This window comes from Amblyraja radiata, chromosome 18 (assembly GCF_010909765.2).
Source record: "Amblyraja radiata isolate CabotCenter1 chromosome 18, sAmbRad1.1.pri, whole genome shotgun sequence".
NCBI lineage: Eukaryota > Metazoa > Chordata > Chondrichthyes > Rajiformes > Rajidae > Amblyraja > Amblyraja radiata.
In genome coordinates, this window is record NC_045973.1 from 2,155,401 (window position 1) to 2,176,149 (window position 20,749).

The window sequence follows — 20,749 nt, forward strand, 5'->3', positions numbered from 1 at the left end:
GGTGAAACGGTGGAATTCATTGCCACGGATGCCAATGGAGGTCAAGTCTTTGGGTATCGTTAAAGCAGAGACTGATAGGCTCTTAATTAGTACGGGTGTCAAAGGTTATGGGGACAAGCCAGGAGAATGGGGTTAGCAGGGAGAGATAGATCAGCCATGATTGATTGGCGGAGTAGACTCGACGGGCCGAATGGCCTAATTCTGCTCCTGTGCCGAATGAACTTTGCGGACTTTGTCGATCAATGCATTTGGGTCACGCTGTCAGAGGAGCCTTTGGGAAGGAACGGGAGTGTACTTTGTAGATGATACATGATACAGTCTCCACAGGCCAATGCATTCCAGTGGTAGCTGGAGTCAATGCTCAGGGTGATTAATGGCGCACTAGTCCAGCTGGCAGCTTTGTCTTCAATGTTGTCACGTTTATTTGGCACTGCTTCATCCAGAGAAGTGGGGAGTTCTCCGTCATGGCTGTGACGTGCCCTGTAAATGGGAGAGAAGGAGTGGGAACGCCACGAAGGTAGACAAAAGTGCTAGAGAAACTCAGCAGGTGCAGCAGCATCTATGGAGCGAAGGAATAGGGAACGTTTCGGGCCGAAACCTTTCTTTAGACTGATGGAAGGTGGGGGGGGGGGGGGGCGGGGAGAAGAAAGGAGAAAAGAAGAGGAGGAGCCCGAGGTCTGAGGGAGAGCTGAGAAGGGGAGGAGAGGAGTAGAGACAGATAGGGCTACTGGAAAATGGAGGAGCCAATTGAGAAGGGGACTGACTGAGTCACACGATGCAAGCAGCCTCTAACCTGCTCAGCATGAAGGCCAGGCCAAGTCCAGTTCCAAGTGAACGCCGACCCCCAGGGGCAGCGGATGGGACTCAGCAGAGAGCAGAGGTAACGACAGAAACTGCGACGGCTCCGTTTGTTTTGTTTTGCAATGATCCATCACTGGCATAATGGTGATGAATGTCCCCCCCCCCCCCTCCTCCTCCTGAACCTGAGGTGAGTCAAGTCTCAAGAGAGTGTTTTATTGAACAGAACAATTAAATTCTCACTTGGCGGCAGCACAACAGAAACATGGACATGGTGGCAGCATTCACAAATAACCACTGCTCTTTCATCTTCTGCAATCCATTCTCACTGTCCATATGAATGAATGAATAAGTTTGTTGGCCAAGTATTCACATACAAGGAATTTGCTTTGGTGCTCCGCCCGCAAGTGACAACATGACCTACAGTGACAGTTAGGAATGACACACAAAGCATAAAATGCTGGAGGAACTCAGCATCTATGGAGAGAAGGAATTGGTGACGTTTCGGGTTGAGACCCTTCTTCAGACCGATCTATGTTGCCAATTCCTTCTCTCCAGAGATGCTGCCTCACCCGCTGAGATACTCCAGCATTTTGCATCTATCTTTGATTTAACCAGCATCTGCAGTTCTCTCTTAAACATTCCCTCCACACAAGCTGTCTGGTTCAAAATTCACTCAGCTCCTACAGCTGCTCACCCTTTGTTTGAGCTTCAGAACTAACTCTTTACACTAGAGCACCATCAACGTTTAGTTACCTTAACTAGGAGAAGGTTTGGCAGGATTTGGACCAAGTGCAGGCAGGTGGGACCAGTGTAGCTGGGACAAGCTGGCCAGTGTGGGCAAGTTGGGCCGAATGACCTGATTCCACACTGTATCACTCTATGACTGTTCGAGCAAATAAAATGCCTTCAGAGAATACATAATTCTTGTAATGAAAATATGCAAAGCAATGGCTCTATAGAGGCCTGAGCTTTTCTCTACCACAAACCATGGATCATCAAAGTGCATATTCTTAAATATTAATAAAATAATCACAAAATCTGGTACATAGTTGACGGCACCATAGGAAATATCTAAATATAAATGTACTCCATTATGTGGCGGGAACAATCAAATCCTCCTCACTGGCTCAATCAAAAGAATACTTCATTATTCCCCCAGGGTCATCCAGAATAATTAGAACATGAAAAAGATTAACTGATTTCTCTGGTAATTCAGGCGAGCTCAGGCAAAGCTGAGGAACAAAATATAAACTGTATGTGACCTTTGGCCCAGCAAATCATGGTATGCCCCCCGGACCCAATAGCACATCCATAAACGGAGCAACAATTCAGATGGACCCACACCTCAGCTTTCTGCAGAAGGCTGCAAGCTCCTTCCCTGCAGATCATTGAAGGACGACACAGACCACATCAGGTGACCGTTCTAGACGGAGTAACTAGTGAAGTCACAAGGAACTGCAGATGCCGGGAGCTTCCCTCAGCTCTGGCAAAGGTTGGTTATTGATGCACTTCCTTGCTGTCAACATGAGGTGAATCCACCCGGCCCAATGCCCAACCAAGGCAGCCCTGCACATGGACAGAAGATCAGCTGGCGAACGGGAAGTGATTCAATAGACAATGGACAATAGGTGCAGGAGTAGGCCATTCGGCCCTTCGAGCCAGCACCGCCATTCAATGTGATCATGGCTGATCATCCCCAATCAGTACCCCGTTCCTGCCTTCTCCCCATATCCCCTGACTCCGCTATTTTTAAGATCCCCATCTAGCTCTCTCTTGAAAGTATCCAGAGAACCCGCCTCCACCGCCCTCTGAGGCGGAGAATTCCACAGACTCACAACTCTCTGTGTGAAAAAGTGTTTCCTCGTCTCTATTCTAAATGGCTTACCCCTTATTCTTAAACTGTGGCCCCTGGTTCTGGACTCCTCCAACATCGGGAACATGTTTCCTGCCTCTAGCGTGTCCAAGCCCTTAACGCGGGTGATTCACGGGGGATAGTTCAGTTTATTAAAGGGCCTGACCCACTTGATGATTTTTTCGGCAACTGCCGGCGTCCTTGACGAATGTATCAGGGTTGCCGAAAGCGTTTGAACATTTCAAAATCCAACGGCGAAACTTGCGGAAACACCTTCTGTGTCAATACGTCATCACGCCACGTCACGCCGCGACTTTTTCGGTGAGCATATACGTCAGTCAATGATGCCGACAGTCGCCGAATAAATTGCCAAGTGGGACAGGCCCTTTACACGTGAAGTGAGGTACAGTGAAAAGCTTTCTTGTTTCCTGCTACACAATAGGCGAAAAGACTATATATGATTACATTTAAGTGGCCCATAGTGTACAGGTACAGATAAAGGAAAAGTCCATTAAAGTCCAAAGGAAAATAGTTCACGAGTCTCCAATAAAATAGATGGGAGATCTGGACCGCACTCTAGCTGTTGATAGGACTGTTCAGTTGCCTGATAACAGCTGGGAAGAACTAATCTCTGAATCTGGAGGTGTGCGTTTTCACACTTCTGAAGGTTTGGCGAGTGCTGAATGTTGTAAGGTTGTAACCTGAAATTGTCCATTACAGCAGAAAATAATCAAATCTAATCTAAATAGTTATGGATTACAAAGCTCTGAGATGAAAATGGATCTGGATATGTTGGTGCATGAATTACAAAATACTAGTCTACAGATATAGCAAATAATTAGAACATTTCAAGCATGCCGTCACTCATTGGGATATGGGCTGAAGACAAAATTAAGGAGAGAGAGACACAAAGTGCTGGAGTAACTCAGCGGGTCAGGCAGCATCTGTGGAGAACATGGATAGGTGACGTTTCACATAGTGCTGGAGTAACTCAGCGGGGCAGGCAGCATCTGTGGAGAACATGGATAGGTGACGTTTCACAGAGTGCTGGAGTAACTCAGCGGGTCAGGCAGCATCTGTGGAGAACATGGATAGGTGACGTTTCACAGAGTGCTGGAGTAACTCAGCGGGGCAGGCAGCATCTGTGGAGAACATGGATAGGTGACGTTTCACATAGTGCTGGAGTAACTCAGCGGGTCAGGCAGCATTGGTGGAGAACATGGATAGGTGACACTTCACAGAGTGCTGGAGTAACTCAGTGGGTCAGGCAGCATTGGTGGAGAACATGGATAGGTGACACTTCACAGAGTGCTGGAGTAACTCAGCGGGTCAGGCAGCATCTGTGGAGAACATGGATAGGTGACACTTCACAGAGTGCCGGAGTATCTCAGCGGGTCAGGCAGCATCTTAAAGATAGCGGAGTCAGGGGATATGGGGAGAAGGCAGGAATGGGGTACTGATTGGGGGATGATCAGCCATGATCACTTTGAATGACGGTGCTGGCTCGAAAGGCCGAATGGCCTACTCCTGCACCTATTGTCTATTGTCTATTGTCTCTGGAGAACATGGATAGGCCGGTCCTTTCTCCAGACCTCATTTCATGCCTCTTTCCTCACAGCCTTCTGTTTTATCATCTCTGACCTTTGTCCAACTGCCCGCCACCCTCACTTGTATCCACCTATCACTTGCCCAGCTTTGTCCCCCCACCACCTCTCTTCCAGCCCACAACAGCCAGTCTGAAGAAGAGTGTGGACCCGCAACATCGCCTATCAACGTCCCCCAGAGCTGCAAGCTGTCCCGTTGGGTTACTCCAGCACTTTATGTCTCCCTTCAAATACATACATGATACATAAATATGAGTGATGTTTACACAATGTATTACCTTCTCTGATAAAGCTTCTTCTAGTGTTGCCAAAGCCGTATCTGTATTGCTCGAATCCGTCTGCAGAGACTTCACTCGATCTTTCAGGTTGTTAAGCTGCTTATCTTTGTCTTTAAGTTGTTCCTGAAGATTTTCGATCTGCACGAAGAAACAATTAAACTTAGAAACTACAAATGAAAATATTTTATTCATGTCCCAGCAACCTTTTTCCTTGCATTGCACAGTACACAGAACGCCATAAATTAATTCTACAACAAACTACTTCCACTTGTGGCAGGTTCATGAGTATTTAGTTGGGTCAAAGGCACTTCAGGATTTTTTGAATGTCTGAAGTATTACTCAATATATGATTCACAAAAACCAGAAAATTCTGATCACTTTGAAGTTTACTAACACATTGAGTCATCCTTTTATTAATATAACGGCCTAACCTATAATGCGGTATGCCTATAGAGGTGCAAGGGTTAGCAAGATGTATAAAAATGCTCAAACCAGGCTTTTATTAAAAAATCTGGTGTCTGAGCTCATTTCAAACGCATACACTAGAATAACCAATTCACCGAGAAACAAGAAGGGATCGTATTTCAGGCATTGATCACAAAGTCTCTGGAGTAACTCAGCGGGTCAGGCAACATCTGTGGAGGGCATGGGCAGGCGACATTTCAGGTTGGGACCCATCTTTCAGTCAATAGACAATAGACATAGACAATAGGTGCAGGAGTAGGCCATATGGCCCATTTAATGTGATCATGGCTGATCATCCCCAATCAGTACCCCGTTCCTGCCTTCTCCCCATATCCCCTGACTCCGCTATCCCCTGAGCCCTATCTAGCTCTCTTTAAGATGCTGTCTGACCCGCTGAGTTACTCCAGCACTCTGTGAAACGTCACCTATCCATGTTCTCCACAGATGCTGCCTGACCCGCTGAGTTACTCCAGCACTCTGTGAAACGTCACCTATCCATGTTCTCCACAGATGCTGCCTGACCCGCTGAGTTATGGTGCAGCAGCATCTGTGGAGCTAAGGAAATAGGCAACGTTTTGGGCTGAAACCCTTCTGGAAATAGGCAATGTTTTGGGCTGAAACCCGGAAGGGTTTCGGCCCGAAACGTTGCCTATTTCCTTAGCTCCATAGATGCTGCTGCACCCGCTGAGTTACTCCAGCACTCTGTGAAACGTCACCTATCCATGTTCTCCACAGATGCTGCCTGACCCGCTGAGTTACTCCAGCACTCGCCGAAAAAAATCACGTAAGTGGGACAGGCCCATAAGGAATCACACAGCCATGTTCTTGTAATGTCTTTCAGTACAGTCATCACACTATTTACCACTTCACGAGACACTCAAATAATTAGGTGAGTGAAGTACTGGAACTTTCCTTGTTGCATGCAAGATTTCAGTGACTTGTTAACCCATTGAAAGATAAGCAATATCGTGCCAAAATCACTTAAGTGATTTAGTTTAGTTTAGTTTTTCTCATTTGTACCCAGCCCACTGAAGGAGTCATAGAATTTTTTTTTTTAATTTAAAAGCAAGATTTTATTTAGAATAAAATATATACAAGACAGAAATTGTACAAAAACTCTTCATACATTTTTAGTGTCTATGTGTTCTATAGTGCCATACTTAGGAGTGTTTGCACATATATTTACACAAGATTCCTTTGCCACTCATGGGGTGACATCCCTTCCCTTGTTTGAGGGGTACCCCCACCACACCCTGCCCCCTAATATCAGCAGCGGAAGGACCCTAGACTGTGGTCCTCCCCACAAAGCCTTGGCGTTGGCTGCACCGAGCTTCAGTGCGTCCCTCAGCACGTTCTCCTGGGGTCTGGAATGGCAGTCATTATATTTAAGTCAGGGCAGTGCCAGAAAGTGCCAGACATTCTGCTAGCATACTGTGTTTTATGGGCGTGAGCCCAGCCCACCAGCTGCACAGTCTAATGTGAGCGAGAGGGGTGGGAACTCTGTCAAGACTACACATTTCCTCTACATACAAGCTAGCCTGCAGCGGACATTTCACAGCCAAAGCAAAATGGATAGTTAGAATGGAAGCTGAAGAAGAGTATCATAAGGTCATAAGTGATCGGAGCAGAATTGAGAGTCAATGGTTGTTTGTGTTTTTGTTCTTTTAAATCTTTTATCCCGTGTCTTCTATGTATACCACTGAAGGAGATGCAATGACATTTCGTTGTACAGTTGTTGTGCAATGACAATAAACGTATTTGATTTGATTAGGCCATTCGGCCCATCAAGTCTGCCATTCAAACCTATGTTGAAAAATATGTAACCTTTCCCACACCGTAAAATGGCGGGAAAAAACTGGGAGGAGACATTACTGAGGGAGGTGAGGAATGAAGATTTATAGGAGAGAGGGGCAAAGTTGAAAGGAGATGTGCGGGGCTCGTGTTTTTTACGCGGTGGGGGGTGGGTGCCTGGAACGCGCTGCCAGGGGTGGTGGTGGAGGCAGATACGACAGTGGGGTTTAAGAGTTGTTTGGATAGGCAAGTGGATATGCAGGGAATGGAAGGATGTGGAATACCTGCAGGCAGAGGGGATTAGTTTAAGTTGGCATCATGTTCGGCACAGACATTGTGGGCTGAAGGGCCTGTTCCTGTACTGTACTGTTCCATGTTATATGTGCAGAGCCACCATGGGCCAACTTTTACCTTGATGTTCTCGCTACATACAGAGACGGTGAGGAAAACATGGTAATGTGTTTAATGGTGAACGTGTTATTTTAAGGACAAGCACATTTCATTCAACACTTTCAGCTCCACTGCAAAATTTGTGAAATGAAAGAAGTGACATCAAACGTTTTTTCCAAAACGTTGAGTTAGCCACTTAAAACCTGCCACCTTGTGGTTTATTTGGCACTCGGCAAGAAAGAGACTTTGCATATCAAAAGTGAAAAACCATTAAACACCATTCAGCTGAACATTCCCACTTGATGTGTTCTGGGCAGTGCTCCTCTGGGTAAAAAGAAAAGAATCTTCTTAATCCAAGTACTGTGTTTATAGAATAATAATGAATCACAGTTGTCACTGAGTTTTTATCCTGGCCCACGGCCAGAGGCAGCAGAGCAAGTCACACTTGCAGACACAAGCCCAAAACCAACATAAAGATCTACAAATCATCTCCCTGCTACTCATCATGATATATACAGGTATGTTTACTTGACTACCTTGAGCAAGGAGGTTCACGTTGTGCCAAGAAAAACATGATCCTACAGGCAAGATTACTGCTCAGTGATGTGCACTGCAAAGGATGCATGATATCAAAGCTCTACAATTATAAAACTAAGCACTAAGGATTGTGTCATACAGTCAAACTGGTCCTTCAGCCCATCTTGTCCAAGGCGACCAAAATGCCCCATCTACGTTAGACACAAAAAGCTGGAGTAACTCAGCGGGACAGGCAGCATCTCTGGAGAGAAGGAATGGGTGACGTTTCGGGTCGAGACCCTTCTTCATCTGCAGTTCCATCTTATCTCCAGAGATGCTGCCTGTCCCGCTGAGTTACTCCAGCTTTTAGTGTCAATCTTCGTTTTAAACCAGCATCTGCAGTACCTTCTTACACTTCACCTCTAAGCCAGTCCCAATTTGCCTGCCTTGGGCCCATATTCCTCTAAACTTTTCCTATCCTTGTACCTGTCCAAATGTCTTTTAAATGTTGTTATTGTCCTGCCTCAGTTACCTCCTCTGGCAACTCGTTCCATATTCCCATCACCCGAGTGGCCAGGTTGCCCCTCAAATCCCTATACGATAGTTCCCCTCTCACCTTAAACCCATGTCCTCTGAGTTTGATTCCCCAACACTGGGTGAAAGCTTCTGTGCATTCTATTTGAAAGTAGAACATATCCAGAAATCATTATGCACCTTCATAAATTACATTTACAGTCAATATTATGTAATAAATACATCATATTCTTGAGATTAAAGTGCATCACTATTTTATTAAGAAACACCTATACAAATAATATCCAAATTGCCATTGAAACGGAATATCGCTTTCCATTTGGAGACCATTAATGTTTACATTAAAATATTTTTTCACGTAAACATCACAATGGATGAAGGATGATCTTATAGAGACGAGACAGAGACAGGCTGCATTTCTAACCACGATGATTCGATGACCACCAAACACTTCACCAAGTGTCTCCCTCACAGCTTTGAAGTTCCCGAGTGCTTTCTACATTTTTGCCTTTTGCCTTGTAATTTTGTTTTGTGATTTTGGATCAGCTTCTTGTTCTTCAATGGGGTGACATACAGTGGTGCCGCTGTTAAGAGCTGCTGCCTCACAACGCCTGCTGTCTGTGTGGAGTTTGCACGTTATCCCTGTGGGTTTCCTCCAACATCACTAAGGACGTGCGGATTTGTAGGTTAATTGGCTTCAGTAACTTGCCCCTAATATGTATTTATGCATAGTATATCTGATTTCATTGGATAACATGCAAAACATAGCTGTAACAATTATCTGTAACTCGTTACAGGTGACAATAGTAAACCTAAACCTACCCCTAGTGTGCAGGGGGCCAGACACAAAACACAAGAGTGTTTATGGAATGCTGTTCAGTCTGAAGAAGAGTCTGGACCAGAAACGTCACCCATTCCTTCTCTCCAGAGATGCTGCCTGTCCCACTTTCATGACCTAATTGGCAACCTCTGCCGAGTTTTCCCTTGACTCATACTCGCAGCATGGTCGCCACGAGGTTGTAGGAGGTCTTCGTAACTCTTCCTCATGCTCGTGAGTGGTCTCCGCGTACTCGTGGCCTCAAGTAGGTTGCGGCGATTTTTTCCAACCGGATAAAAAAATGGCCACGAGTAAAAAAAGGTCGGCATTGGAAGAAATCGATACCTTTTACTCATAGGTAGGTCGTGATGCTAGTCGTAGGACATCATAGGAGGTCTTTTACTTTGGCGAGTCAACATGACCTTGACATTTTGGATTAGGTCGTCCAAGTGAGACAGGCCCTTTCCTTCAGCATTTTGTGTCTATCTTTGGTTTAAACCAGCATCTGCAGTTCCTTCCTACACAAACTCTAAATGTGGCCTCACCAACATCTGAAACAACTACAACAGGACCTCCCAACTTCTATACTCAATACTCTGGCTGATGAAGGCCAATGTGCCAAAAGCCTTTTGACCACCCGATCTACGTACGACTCCACCTTCAAGGAACTATGCACCTGCAATCTGTGTTCGTCCCTTCCTAGTGTGCAGGGAATGGATGCAAAAGGAGATGTGAGCAGGTGATCGCTGGTCGGCGTGGACTCGGAGGGCCAAAGGGCCTGTTCCCATGCTGTATCCTTCCCATCAGTCAATCAGCACAGCTGGGAATATTCGACAACCATCTTGCAACTATTTCTTCCCCGCTGTTTGTATTCTCATTCTCCAACTTCCCTTGCCTTTGCTCATCTCCTCACTCTAACAAACACTGGCCATTGCCCAAGTAACTCTGCGACTTACACACAAAGAAATTCTGGCCCCGTTCTATCGAAAAAATGTATTTTCCTCCTCCATCCCTGTCTCAGCTTCTAAACTTATTCTTGTATATTTAAAGTAGATTTTAAACCAGAAAAATAGGTGGACCCGAGAACATCACCTATCCATGTTCTCCACAGATGCTGCCTGACCCGCTGAGTTACTCCAGCACTTTGTGTTCAAGGGCAAGATGTGCAGGATGCCACAATTCCCAAACACTAAAATACAAATGAGTAACAGGGAAACACTTGCTTCTTGCACCTGTGATAAAGATGAATGTGTAATTCATTAGTCTTGTATTGAATTATTTCCAGTCGTATCTAGAACATAGGACAGCACAGCACAGAAACCGGCCGTTCACCCCACAATGTCTGTGCCGAACATGATTCTAACGAACATCTTCTCCCTGGATTGGTCCTGAGATCCTGAGAGCGATTCCGTCAGGAGCTATGCAAGAATTTGATTGTCCTATCAGGGACACATGAGAATAACCTCTCTTGAATCTTGAGAGCGATGCCATCTGGAGCTATGCTCCTGGTAGAGTCACCCACCCATGGCGGTAAGGTCGAGGGGGAGGTCTCGACCAAGACCTCAACGGTGGAACAGGCGGAGGACGATGGCTGACCTTAGTGGAGCGTCACAACGGCTGGGAAGGCGGATGAAGGCTGCAGCAGAAAAAGGTCTCCGGTCGTCTTGGACTCCATGCCACTGGATCCTGACCCAGATCTGTCAAGGACCGTGGGGTGGCTGTCTGTGCACCAGTCTCCCCACGTTAAACAAAGTCACGGGCCACAGGCGTCCTCTATAGAGGGCAGTCAGACTCGCTCCGAGTGACCGCCGATGATGATGATGACGAAGACCATCTCTGATCCACCCATATCCATATCCTTCCATTCCATGCATATCCATGTGTCTATCCTAAATCATCTTAAATGCCACTATCTGCCTCCAACACCAAGTGCACTGTTGCGATATTATGGTCAAAATGTCCGTACATTTAGGAATAAGGTGGACTTTGAATAATGGTGCCAAAACATGGTGGTGCCTGCATGTGTAATATATGCAAAATGAATGTCACTGTACAGTTGCATATGTGACAAAGAAAGTGCCATTGAACTAATGAGAACGAGCAACAAGATCACTGTAAAGCAGCAGCTTCTGCCTTGGGAGACAGTTCACCTGCTTGTTGGCTTGGATCACAGTGATACTAAACGCTTGGCTCCGCAATCAGTTCCTGAATCATCGTATGTATCCCAAACATTCCCCTACTCTTGCTTGGATCAGAGTGCCAGCCTCTTTTGATGCATTGATGAATAAAGCTGCTCTCCCCAAATAAACAGAATCAAGCCTGTGAAATGTAATCAGTTCATTGAAACTTAATACAACAATTACAATGGGACTTGGAATGCTATCTATTCCAAGATATCACAGGGTGTGACTTGCTTAGAAAATGATCTGATTCATAGCAGGTAGCTTGCTATGGAAAGTTAAAAAGGTTAATTGAAACTCTGCCAATTCACACACATCATGTTCAGTGCCAGAAACCATTTAACCTGCATTAAACTGGATTGACAGAGGAGGAAATAATACATGGATTGCAAAACTCTTTTGATTATGATTTCTACAAAATTAACTGAAGCTGTTCTTACAAGCAAAATGCACGTAATGTGTGTCATATTAGGCACAGAATATCAATAATACTGAGATAATGATGGGTCCCTTTTCTCTTAAAATCTCCACTACTACGACCCAGTTTAGTTTAGTTTAGGTTTGAGATACAGAGCGGAAACAGGCCCTTCGGCCCACCGATTCCGTGCCGACCGGTGATCCCCGCACATTAACACTCCCCCACACATACTTGGGACAATTTACACACACACCAAACCAATTAACCCACAAACATGTACTTCTTTGGAGTGTGGGAGGAAACCGAAGATCTCGGGGGAAAAAAACCACACAGGCCATGGGGAGAATGTACAAACTCCATACAGACAGCACCCATGGTCGGGATCGAACCTGGGTCTCTGACGCTGCGAGGCAGCAAGTTTACCGCTACACCACCGTGCCGCCCTCTTTAGATCTCCCACTACTACAAGCCTGTGTTTTTACACAACTACAATTTCCCTATGCACCTCGTCTTCTAAGTTTTCAAGATACATTCTTCCATTGTTTACGGGAAAGCAGCTTACATTCTGTGTCTACATCTTCAACAGCAGTGGGCACGGTGGCACAGTGGTAGAGTTGCTGCCTCACAGCGCCAGAGACCCGGGTTCCATCCTGCCTACGGGTGCTGTCTGTACGGAGTTTGCACGTTCTCCCCGTGACCTGCGTGGGTTTTCTCCGGGATCTCCGGTTTCCTCCCACACTCCAAAAATGTACAGGTTTATAGGTTAATTGGCTTGGTGTAACAGTAAATTGTCCCAAGAGTCTGTAGATGGAGTTAATGTGCGTGAATCGCTGGTCAGCACGGACTCGGTGGGCTGAAGGGCCTATTTCAGCCCTGTATCTGTATCTCTAAACTAAATTAATACATTTGTGTTAATGATAAAAGCCCTGCCCCACGGTACGAGTTCATTTCAAGAGCTCTCCCGAGTTAAAAAAAAATCAAACTCGTGGTAAGCACGGAGAATGAACGTAGCGGGTATGTCGGAGCTCGGGGACGTCTCTTAGCGCTAACGGCAGGTACTCGGGAAGACTCGCTAACGGCAGGTAAGCACAGGAAGGCTCATGAAGATTTTTCAACATGATGAAAAATGATCACGAGAGCCCCGAGTACCAACGAGTGGCCATTACCGTAAATCACCGAGTTCAAATCAGGGCAAACTCATGGGACAGGGCTTTAAGTGTGCCTATATATACACCTTAATAATATTTAAAATTGAAGCACGGTATAATCAACATAAACACCTTATTTAACAATGAAAGATGATCAGAATAGCCCAGTTTTTGCAGTTGTAAAATGCTTGTCCCATTTACGCGATTTTTTCGGCGACTGCCGGCACCCGTCATAGTCGCAGTAGGTCGCCGAAAATGTTCAACGTGTTGAAAGTCCAGCGGCGACCAGAGCAAGGTTCGACTCTTTGGGCGACTACTCACGACCATACAGGCGTCACCCAGGATAGTAGTGGCGTATATCACATTGTCCAAGATCGCACCCAATTACAATAATGTGAACAGATTTATACCCTGAAGAAGGGTCTTTACCCGAAGTGTCACCCATTCATTTTCTCCAGAGATGCTGCATGACCCGCTGGGTTACTCCAGCATTATGTGTCTTTAGTGTAAACCAGCATCTGCTGTTCCTTCCTACACACAATGACATTCACAGTCCGCTCAATAAACAAAAGAAAATATTTGGGCTGCCTTAAATATTTTATGATCAATTATCCATCTATCAGTTGCCAGGCTTTGTCCCACTCCCATCTCCATTTTCCAGCTTCCCACTACCACAATCAGCCTGACCCCAAACACCGCCTGTCCATTCCCGCTGACTGTCCTGCGGAGTTACTCCAGCACTCAAGATTCCAGCATCCGCTGTTCATTATACCACCAAAAAGAAAAAGAAATAAAGTGCTGGAGTAACTCAGCGGGTCAGGCAGCATCTGTGGAGAACATGGATAGGTGACGTTTCACAGAGTGCTGGAGTAACTCAGCGGGTCAGGCAGCATCTGTGGAGAACATGGATAGGTGACGTTTCACAGAGTGCTGGAGTAACTCAGCGGGTCAGGCAGCATCTCTGGGGGACATGGGTACGTGACATTTTAGATTGGGACCCTTCTTCAGAATGAACCGAAACGTCACCTATTCATGTTCTCCACAGCTATTGACAAACCGCTGGGTTACTCCAGCACTTTGTGTCTGTTTTTTTGTGAACCAACATCTGCAGTTTCTTGTGTATGCTCCTTGTATCTCCAGAATGGTTTTGATCATTTCAATCTAATTTTATTGATGGGGAAGATTTTTCATGCCAAAAATATTTATACACCCCTTTCTCTCAAATAACTGCATTCACTGGTCATGTAAGCAGTTTACACCCCAGCGGTATGAACATTGACTTCTCCAATTCCAGGTAGTCCTTGCTTCCTTCCTCCTTGCCCTCCCCTTCCCAGCTCTCCCACAGCCCACTGTCTCCGCCTCTTCCTTACTTCTCCCCTCCCCCCTCACATCAGTCTGAAGAAGGGTCTCAACCCGAAACGTCACCTATTTCCGTCGCTCCATAGATGCTGCCTGACCCGCTGAGTTTCTCCAGCATTTTTGTCTACCTTCAATTTTTCCAGCATCTGCAGTTCTTTCTTAAACATGTAAGCGTTTTAGATCATCATCAGTTATCTTGGGATAGTTCCTTTGAAATAATGAGCTCAAACCTTTATACGTTTAACTCAATCAATAAATGATACTGGATTGAATGCTAGCAGATAATGAGTATTACATTTGTATTCCAAGTAGCCCAGCGTGTCTGCAGAAATAAAACCGAGGTGCGCCAACACTCGTCCCCTTATTGAAAGAGTCACTGATTGTGACTGGCTTGTTCACTTGCTACCTCTGATGACACCAGTTGTTTGGCCACATCAGAAGCTGACTGCAACCTTTTGCCCCATTCCTTTAGCATTGTGGTAAAAGTAGCTTTCAAGAGCTGTCAAACTATTTAGACTCGGAGGGATTAAGAGAAATAATACTTACACAACAAGGAATTTTCATCACCTCGGCCAAACGAGGGAACAGAAACAGCTGCTGCTTTAATTTGTGAGCCCAAAAATATTTGGAGGTGGCTTTTTCTTTACCATCTAATTGGCAGGAAGCAGTAAGAAGCCAGGACAATCACACAGACACCACACACCACCCTTATTCTGCTTATCATGCCTTTTAAAGAAACTAACTTGACACATTTGAAATAAAAGACTGCCAGCCTTAGACTAGAATGTCGCGATCTGAGGCCACATTATAAAGGAGCTAACAGAAAGATTATAAATCATTAAGATAGCTGGCTCAGGCCTTCAAAAACTATTAGGAAGCTATTAATGGCAGCAAATGTTGTATAAATGATCACTTGAATTGTCATTTCCACACAGAGCTTATTGCGCCACCTAATTTATTTTATATCCTCACCGGTAATTCGAATCCAATATTATTAGTCTATCTAATAACATAATCAACATATAAGGAGTCATTAAAGAGTCTGAAGAAGGGTCCTGACCCGAAATGGCACCTATTCCATGTCCTCCAGAGATGCTTCCTGAGCCACTAAGTTAGAGACATTGAAATTGAAATTGATATGAATATTGATTTCTCTGACTTCAAGTAACCCCGCACTCCCTCTCTCTCCATCCCTCCCCCACCCAAATTGCACCAGCTTCTCGTTTTCCCCCAACACAGCTAACAATGGCCTGTTTCCTTTATCATTGTTACTTTGTTGTATATCTTTCATTCATTGTTCTTTATCTCTCCACATCACCATCTATATCGCACCTTTCCCTTTTCCATTTCCATAACTAGTCTGAAGAAGGGTCTCGAGCCGAAACGCCACCCATTCCTTCTCTCCAGAGATGCTGCCTGACCTGCTGAGTTACTCCAGCACTCTGTGAAACGTCACCTATCCATGTTCTCCACAGATGCTGCCTGACCCGCTGAGTTACTCCAGCACTTTGTGAAACATCACCTATCCATGTTCTCCACAGATGCTGCCTGACCCGCTGAGTTACTCCGGCTTTTTGTGTCTACTCCAGCCCTTTGTCAAGCAATCGAAAATATTTAAGAAAGAACTGCAGATGCTGGAAAAATGGAAGGTAGACAAAAATGCTGGAGAACCTCAGCGGGTGGGGCAGCATCTCTGGAGCGAAGGAATAGGTGACGTTTCGGGTCGAGACCCTTCTTTGGACTGAATCAAAAATATTAGTTGATTAAACATTTCCTCATCCATCTCCATCATACCATCAATAAAATGAATAAAGGATTCTACCCACCTTCCCAATACCACCATTTGGAATACAATAATATACAAATAAATATCCAAACCTTGCTGTAACTTGGTTACACGTGGTTATCAGATAGGCCGATGCTCCAGAATGTTCTACTTATATCTGATCGTTACAACTCAGATGGAAACTATTAAGATGAAAGATTTTAAAACTTCTATGATCTTCCCAAGTTGTGTTCCGTATTTGACCTCTGGCTACATATCAGCAAAGGTCTTTTGTACATAGGGATCTTATTGTTCTGCATGCTGTTCATCGCTCACTAATTTTATATTTTTCTTAATTACTTGTTGTTTTGTGTTTCTTTGTTAAAAAAAAAATGAAACGGAATGTTTTAACAGGGAATTGATTAGTAAAAGGTAGACACAAGATGCTGGAGTAACTCAGCGGGACAGGCAGCAGCATCTGTGGAGAGAAGCAATGGGTGGTGTTTCGGGTCGAGACCCTTCTTCAGCCTGATGTCAGGGGAGGGGGCGGGACAGAGATAGAATGTAGTCGGAGACAGTAAGACTGGTGGGAGAACTGGGAAGGGGGAGGGGATGGAGAGAGAGGGGAAGCAAGGGCTATTTGAAGTTAGAGAAGTCAATGTTCATACCGCTGGGGTGTAAACTGCCCAAGCAAAATAAGAAGTTAGACAAAAATGCTGGAGAAACTCAGTGAGTGAGGTAGCATCTATGGAGCGAAGGAAATAGGTAACGTTTTGGGTCGAAACCGTTCTTCAGTCTGCCTTTGATTTTCCAGCATCTGCACTTCCTTCTTAAACAAGCGAAATATGAGGTGCTGTTCCCCCAATAAGCACTGGGCCTCACTGACAATGGAGGAGGCCCAGGACAGAAAGGTCAGATTGGGAATGGGAGGGGGAGGTAGGGTGCTGAGCAACCGGGAGATCAGGGAGGTTAAGACAGACTGAGTGGAGGTGTTCAGCGAAACGATCGGCGAGCCTACGCTTGGTCTCGCCGATGTACAGAAGTTGACAGCTGGAACAGCGGATACAGTAGATGAGGTCGGAGGAGGTGAAAGTTAACACCTGAAAAGACTGTTGGGGTCCCTGGATGGTGTCGAGGGGGGGAGGTAAAGGGAAAGGTGTGGCATCTCCTGCGGTTGCAGGGGGAAGTACCTGGGGAGGGGGTGGTTTGGGTGGGAAGGGACGAGTTGACCAGGGAGTTGCGGAGGGAACGGTGCCTGTCGAAAGCAGAAAGGGGAGGAGATGGGAAAATGCGGCCAGTAGTGGAATACTGTTGTATGTGACGGCTGATGGGGTGGAAGATGAGGACAAGGGGGACTATGTCCTTGTTACAAATGGGGGGAGGGGGATCAACAGTGGAGCTGCGGGATATCTCGGAGACCCTAGTGAAAGTCGCCCAGTTCGAGCCGCTGAAAAACATGCCCATAGCATGATGCTGCCACCACCATGCTTCACTGTAGGTAAGGTATTGGCCAGGTGATGAGAGGATCTTGTTTCTCATGGTCTGAGAGTCCTTTTGGCAAACTACAAGCGGGCTGTCATGTGCCTTTTACTGAGGAGTGGCTTCCGTCTGGCCACTCTACCCTAAAGGCCTGATTGGTGGAGTGCTGCAGATATAGTTGTCCTTCTGGAAGGTTCTCCCATCGCCACCGAGGAACTCTGGAGCTCTGTCAGAGTGACCATCGGGTTCTTGGTCACCTCCCTGATCAAGGCCCTTCTCCCTCGATTACTCAGTTTGGCCGGGCGGCCAGCTCTATGAAGAGTCCTGGTGGTTCCAAAGTTCTTCCATTTAAGAATGACGAAGGCCACTGTGCTCTTCAGGATCTGCAATGCTGCAGAAAGTGTTTTATACCCTTCCCCAGATCTGTGTCTTGACACAATCCTGTCTCGGAGGTCTATGGACAATTCCTTCGTCTTCATGGCTTGGTTTTTGCTCTGACATGCACTTTCAACTGTGGGACCTTATATAGACAGGTGTGTGCCTTTCCAAATCATGTCCAATCAATTTAATTTACCACTGGTGGACTCCAATCAAGTTGTAGAAACATCTCAAGGATAATCAATGGAAACAGGATGAACCAAAGCTCAATTTTGAGAGTCATAGCAAAGGGTCTGAATACTTATGTAAATGTGTTATTTCAGTTATTTCTTTTAAATTACTTTACAATTATTTCTAAACAACTGTTTTCGCTTCTTCATTCTGGGGTATTGTGTGTAGATTGATGATAAAATAATTAATTTAATCCATTTAAAAATAAGGTTGTAATGTAAAAAATGTGGAAAAAGTGAAGGGGTCTGAATACTTTCTGAACGCACTGTATTTTAGATGAAAGGAATCTAAAAATCAACCGAAGCACCATGAACATTACAAGAACACAAGGCAGGAAGAAGCTGGAGTAACTCAGTGGGTCAGGCAGCATCTGAGGAGAACATGGATAGGTGATGTTTCACAGAGTGCTGGAGTAACTCAGCGGGTCAGGCAGCATCTGAGGAGAACATGGATAGGTGATGTTTCACAGAGTGCTGGAGTAACTCAGCGGGTCAGGCAGCATTTCTGGAGAAAAGGAATAGGTGACGTTTCAGGTCGGGACCCTTCTTCAGGCTGAGAGTCCGAAGAAGGGTCTTGACCCAAAATGTCACCTATACCTTTTCTCCAGAGATACTGCCTGAGCCGCTAATTTACACCAGTATTTTGTGTCTATCTTCGGGGGGGGTTTGGATCATGTACAGGCTGGTGAGATCATGTTCGGCACAGCCAATATGGGCCAAAGGGCCTGTTCCTGTGCTGTAACGTTCTATGTTCTATGAAACTCAGACAGCGTTAGCTATGGGATCACTTAACAAATATATTTATTGCTATTTAAGGGTAAATTCTGCCAACAAGTTATTAGTAATACCATATGTTAACAGGTCGGGGCTTGTTCTGTTCCCACAAACCAGCCAACTCGTTCATGATCAAGCTCACTGCCCCCCCCCCCCCCCCATCCCCACCACTGAATTAAAACAGCTTAACTCCAGGCTCGCTCAATATTGGTCAAATACCACACGTTGATTAGTCAACCAGCTGTTGCTCCAACTGGAGTCTTCACCCAAGGGGAGGATAAAAACCTTTATAAATAAAGCATGGAAAAAATTAAAGTTGAGTTAGCGGAAAGGCCACCCATGGCAATCTAACGCCGAGCTGCCCGTTGCTGCTGGCGGGTTACGCCGCGACGGGCCTTGTAAAACCGTACCAATGTCCTGACAAATAACGCCGCTTTTAAAAGCTTTTCCGCATCTCAAACACTTACCCTAATAAGGATCAGAAAGTCGAGGCTGTCTGATGAACAGATACACGGATGAACCATCACATGTTGTATCAGATGGGATCTCTCCAACGTACTAAAACATCTTGCACAGAAATGTACTTGGCAGGGAGATAAAGGGCCAATTTTTTTTTGGTTCGAGTTAAATAATTTATCTTTGAAAGACTGACACTTTTACAAGTACCTGGGGTGAGAAAAAATGATTCTTTCCTTTTCAGACTATCAGAATGGCCTGTGTTTTTTACATTCTTAATTCTCAACCCACACAGTTCACAGTCGTATGTAACTATTAAAGAGAAGCTTTAACCCATGACAGGAAACAAACAAATGCAAGCGCATTGTTAACTCCTGGACCTGCTGGAAAACTGGGCCTCTTTTAAGGAAATTCATTTCACTTGCACTTTATGTGCAATGAGATGAATAAAACTGTATTGTATTGTATTGTATTGTAAGGAGCTTTCGGGCTGTCATGTTTTAGAGTTTACATTCTTGCCTTTCCCAATCGGCTTCTCATTTCATCAAGACCGCTATTGTGCAGGGCGGCACGGTGGCGCAGCGGTAGAGTTGCTGCCTTGCAGCGCCAGAGACCCGGGATCGATCCTGACTCTACCCGGAGTTTGCACTTTCTCCCTGTGGCCTCGTGAGTTTTCTCCGGGTGCTCCGGTTTCCTCCCACACCTCAAAGACGTGCAGGTTTGTAGGTTAATTGGCCCTCTGTAAATTGCCTCCAGAGTGCAGGATAGAACTAGTTGACTGGTGATTGCTGGTCAGCATGGACTTGTTGGGCCAAAAGGCCTGTTTCCACGCTGTATCTCTAAATTAAACTCTAAAACCCTACATAACCTGGTATTATCAGATAAGCATCCTCCTAAGTCTGAAGGAGTGTTCCGATCCGAAACGCCACCCATTCCTTTGCTCCAGAGAAGCTGCCTGACCCGCTGAGTTACCCCAGCATTTTATGTCTACCCTCCAATCCAAGTAGGATGAATATGAAGACTTTACTGTTAAATATCAAAGAGGACAGTCATAGAACATAGGACAGTACAGCACATAGTCCATGCTGATCATGATGCCAAGTTAAGGGCCTGTCCCACTTGGCCGTCATTTGCGCGCCATTTACGCGATCTCCAAAAATGTGCTCGTCGCGTTGTATCGCACGGCGCTCCAGGATTTTGTGTTGCACGAAATGCTCGCACGCCACCTGCGTGACGTATCGTGTACGCACGCTGACGCATCAGCGTGTGTACCCAACGCATCAGTGTGCGTACGCGATACGTCACGCAGGTGGCGTGCGAGCATTTCGTGCGATACGTCACCAAGCATCGCCGTGCGCCGCAGGGTATTCTAATGACGTCACGCGCAGCAGACGGCATGATGACGCGTGATTTGCGCGCAACATCGTGCGTAACGACGCGTCGACCTATTTTACATATGGCGCGTAAATGAGGCGCAAATGACAGCCAAGTGGGACAGGCCCTTTAAGCCTATC

General features: G+C 45.7%; 1 protein-coding gene across 8 annotated transcripts in view; it reads right to left on the reverse strand.

The window, feature by feature from the left end:
* The window catches only part of erc2 (ELKS/RAB6-interacting/CAST family member 2), a 569,575-nt gene that overhangs the window by 315,279 nt on the left and 233,547 nt on the right, over nucleotides 1-20,749 (reverse strand). For all 8 annotated transcript variants that reach the window (XM_033036569.1, XM_033036567.1, XM_033036568.1 and 5 more), the window contains one exon: nucleotides 4,536-4,673. In XM_033036569.1, coding sequence (XP_032892460.1) covers nucleotides 4,536-4,673 — 138 coding nt within the window. The remainder of the gene's footprint in view (nucleotides 1-4,535; nucleotides 4,674-20,749) is intronic.